Source organism: Poecilia reticulata, unplaced genomic scaffold (genome assembly GCF_000633615.1).
Source record: "Poecilia reticulata strain Guanapo unplaced genomic scaffold, Guppy_female_1.0+MT scaffold_1179, whole genome shotgun sequence".
Taxonomy (NCBI): domain Eukaryota; kingdom Metazoa; phylum Chordata; class Actinopteri; order Cyprinodontiformes; family Poeciliidae; genus Poecilia; species Poecilia reticulata.
This window is the reverse complement of record NW_007615918.1, coordinates 1-4,048: the sequence shown is the minus strand read 5'-3', so window position 1 is coordinate 4,048 and position 4,048 is coordinate 1. Positions and strand designations below refer to the sequence as shown.

The 4,048-nt window shown below is 58.5% G+C and overlaps 1 protein-coding gene across 1 annotated transcript; it reads right to left on the bottom strand.

Moving 5' to 3' along the window:
• Window positions 1-1,906: 1,906 nt before the first annotated feature.
• Window positions 1,907-4,042, bottom strand: LOC103461363 (zinc finger and SCAN domain-containing protein 10-like). The gene is made up of 2 exons (XM_008403669.2): window positions 3,251-4,042; window positions 1,907-3,174 (listed from the first exon to the last, which is right to left on the bottom strand). Exons 1-2 carry the CDS (start codon window positions 3,657-3,659, stop codon window positions 1,994-1,996), a joined length of 1,590 nt encoding a protein of 529 aa, XP_008401891.1. The 5' UTR covers window positions 3,660-4,042; the 3' UTR covers window positions 1,907-1,993.
• Between the last annotated feature and the right edge of the window lie 6 nt (window positions 4,043-4,048).

Sequence of the window (4,048 nt, the reverse complement as noted above, 5' to 3'; positions counted from 1 at the left end):
TGGTCCATGTTAGCCTGGTCCGGGTTAGCTTGGTCCATGTTAGCCTGGTCCGGGTTAGCTTGTTCCATGTTAGCCTGGTCCATGTTAGCCTGGTCCGGGTTAGCTTGGTCCATGTTAGCCTGGTCCGGGTTAGCCTGGTCCATGTTAGCCTGGTCCATGTTAGCCTGGTCCACGTTAGCCTGGTCCGGGTTAGCTTGGTCCATGTTAGCCTGGTCCATGTTAGCCTGGTCCATGTTAGCCTGGTCCGGGTTAGCAGAGCAGCAGAGCGTTACAATAGTCTGACCATCTGGAAACAGAAGCATCAGCGTCACAGAGGGGACAGACGAGGTGGTGAACTCTGGCTAAACTGGTTAGACGGTAAAATCCAGTTTTCTTTGTTTAATGGGTGTCAAACGAACCTGCAGGCCTCTGACTGGTTTGGAAGGTTTTAAAGCCACATTTATTAGTTATTTTTGAATTATTTCAGTGATCAAAACTCGTTTTTTCCTGGTTGAGCTGGAGACAGCAGCGATTGGCCGAGGGTCGTCATGACGATGTACAGCTGTGTTGGCATCGTCACAGGAAGCTGATCCTGATGACTCCACCAAGGTGCAACGTGCAAATTAAAAAGTAGAGGGGAAGCTGTGAGGAACATTTATCAATCACTGATAAGTGATCAATAAAATAGATTGGTGCTGCTCTCTGCCTCCTCCGTTTTGTTGAAAATCTTGCTGTAACCTCTGCCATTGGTCACTGAGCACTGATGATGTCATCCTGTGTCTCTCCAGTCGTCCTCGGACCAAGACCCCCGGCGACCAATCAAACCTCTGGATCGCCACGACGCCCAAACCCGACAGCATGGAGGTGTGACGTCACTGTGATGTCATCAGACTTTAAGTTTACTTTGGCTGAAACCGTTTCCTGTTTGGCTCCTCCCTCCTCCTGTGACTCCGCCCCCCAGCCTGAGCTAATGAAGGGGGCGGGGTCAGTGATGTCACAGTGAGTGGGTGGAGCTTGTCTGTTGTAACTTGTTCTGTTGTGAATCTCTGGCGCCCCCTGCTGGACAGAGATGAAGTACGGGGAGGGGAGCTGATGTTGTTTCTGATGCATGAAATTAAAAATGTTTAATAAAAAATGTTCCATCAGCTGCTGCTTCGTCTCTCCGAGTCGGCCTAGTCAAAGTCCCGACCCGACTCCCGCAGAGAATCTGCTGCAGGCTGCAAAACATCGGCAGAGCAGTTCCATCTAGCTAAGGTCAAAGGTGACTCAGAACGGACCGGGTCTGATCAGAACCGTTGGATGCCTCAGTGCCGACTCAATGCTCTATGACTTCCTGTGTGAAGACTGTCAAAATAAAGGCCTCCTTTAAAAAATAAAACCACGCAACATCAGAAGAAGGTTTTTATTTAAACAGGCAGAGCCAGCAGAACCACAGAGGTCCGAACAGAAAGAAAACAGAAATCATCACTGAGGCAGAACCCGACCAGAACCAGAACCGTCAGGAAGCTGCTGCTTCCTGATTGGTTGACCTGAGCGATTACTTTGGCTCCTCCCTCCTCCTGTGACTCCGCCCCCCAGCCTGAGCTAGTGAAGGGGGTGGAGTCAGCGTGATGTCACAGTGAGTGGCTGGAGCTTGTCTGTTGTCAGGTTAACTGTGTGGTTGTCACGGTAACAGGCAACCACACGGCTGTTACAGCGTATAAAGGACAGCAGGTTAGGCTGCGAGCGGCTCAGAGCACCGTCTGGTCAGGTGGCGTCCAGCTGCTCGTCATCATCACCAGCCCCGCCCACATGGTCCTCGCTGGCCCCGCCCACATGATCCTCGCTGGCCCCGCCCACATGGTCCTCGCTGGCCCCGCCCACATGGTCCTGCAGCTCCTCCTGCTTGTAGCTCGGCGCATCGTCCTCGTCTTGGAACAGGATGGGCGGAGCCTCGCCAGCCTTGCCCATGCCATGCATGCGCCTCTGGTGCTGCTGCAGGTTGCCGCGGCGATTGAAGCGGGCGGGGCAGAGGTCACAGGCGTACGGCCGCTCCCCGGTGTGGATGATGACGTGCCTGGCGAGCTGCGAGCGACACTTCTTGTCTTTGCCACAGATGTGGCAGACGAAGCTCTGCGGCGGCCGCGCCCCGTCGGCGTGCACCGCCTGCCGGTGCCTCTTCAGGTGGCTGAGGCGGCGGAAGCTGCGGCTGCAGAAGTCGCAGGCGAACGGTCGCACGTCGCTGTGGACCAGGGCGTGGCTGGCCAGCAGCGAGCGGAACCGGAACGCCTTCCCACAGACGGTGCAGGGGAAGGAGCTGGGCGCGGCGCTGCCTGGAGCCGCACGGCGCCTCGCCCGCCGCTGCCCTCAGGTGCACTCGCAGGTGGTGCTGCCGCAGGTAGCCGGCGCGCTGGAAGCCGCGCAGGCAGACGCTGCAGTGGTGCAGGTTGTCGCCCACATGAATGCGAGCGTGTTCGGTCAGCTGCGTGTCAGACTTCAGCCGCCTGCCACAGACGCTGCAGGTGAACGGCGCGTCAGGCGGCGGGCTGGGTTCCACGGTGGCGCGGCTCGGGTGCAGCAGCGCCTTGTGGCGCTTCAGCTGGTACTGACGGGCGAACTTGCGGCCGCAGATGTCGCAGAGGTGCGGGCGCTCGCCGGTGTGAGTCTGGAAGTGGATAGCGAGCTGCGAGCGGCACTTGAACTCTTTACCACAGAGGTGGCAGAGCAGCGAGGCGGGGCGGAGCGCCGGGCCGGCGCCGGAGCTGTGCGCCACGTTCCTGTGGTGCTGCAGGTCGTTGGTGCGCATGTAGGCCTTGGGGCAGAGGTCGCAGCGGAACGGCTTCACGCCAGAGTGGATCGCCTCGTGAGTCTTCAGCCGCGACCGGCAGACAAACGTCTTCCCGCAGACGGCGCACAGCCAGGCCGGCGCCAACGGTCGGCGCTGGCGGAGCGGCGCGCCGTCCGGGTGCAGCCGGCTCAGGTGGTGGCGCAGGTTGTCGCGGCGGTTGAAGCGCAGCGGGCAGAGGTGGCAGGCGAACGGCTTCTTCCCCGTGTGGATGAAGGAGTGACGCGCCAGGCTGGACTTGTTCTTCATCACCTTCCCACACACGTCGCACACCGTGCTGTCCAGCTCCAGCTTCACCTGCTGCAGGCCTGGCCCAGAGTCCGGTTCTGGCCCAGAGTCCGGTTCTGGCTCTGACGGAGCCGGAGGCCGGTCTGAGGGGACACAGAGGAGGGGACGAGTCAGATCTGAGATGGACCTTCACCCAGCAGGTTCTGGTTCTGATCTCACCTCCCCTGGGGGTCCAGGTGGGGTCACCGGTGTCTTCGTCCTCCGCCCCCCTCTCCTCCTCCTGCTCCACCTCCTGGGGGTCGGGTGACCGGCGGCGCGGCCGGCCCGGCCTCCCATTGCGCCTGGCGCTCTGCAGAGCCGGCCTCTTCCTGGTTCTGGTTCTGGTGTCAGTGGGCTCATCAGAGAGTTTGGCTGCAGGTCTGATGATCCTGGTTCTGGTTCTATTCGGGACGCAGTGCTGCAGCAGGGCGCCGCCGTCTGACCCGTCGGGTCGGACTGTCAGACACTGCAGCAGGTCAGCAGACGAACCTGCAGGGACAAACCGGGTTAAACTGGGCCCTGGGTTCTGACTGGCAGGCTGCAGACAAGAAACAAACCTCTCTGCTGCCTCCTTGTGTGAGAAACGCATCACTACACCTGGGAATGGGAACCAGTTCTTTTAGAGAACCAGTTCATGTTTAGTTTCATTCCTCCAATGATCAAAGTTCCTCTAAAATTCCTCGGAGCTTCATTCAGTTATATTTCATCATTTGTCCGGCGGGTCGTTCTTCCCGCTGCTCAGCTCTGACCAAAGCTAAGTGTCAGCAGCTCAGCGTCCAGCTTTCAGCCTGGAGGATTTACTGATTCATGATAACGTCTCGGATTTCTGCCGTTTCTCAACAACGATCCTGACAACGACGAAGCTGCTGGAGGTCAGAGGAGCATCGATACAGGAGGACTGGACACGGTCAGACGGTCAACTAGGTTAACTAGGACGGTCAACTAGGTTAACTAGGACGGTCAACTAGGTCAACTAGG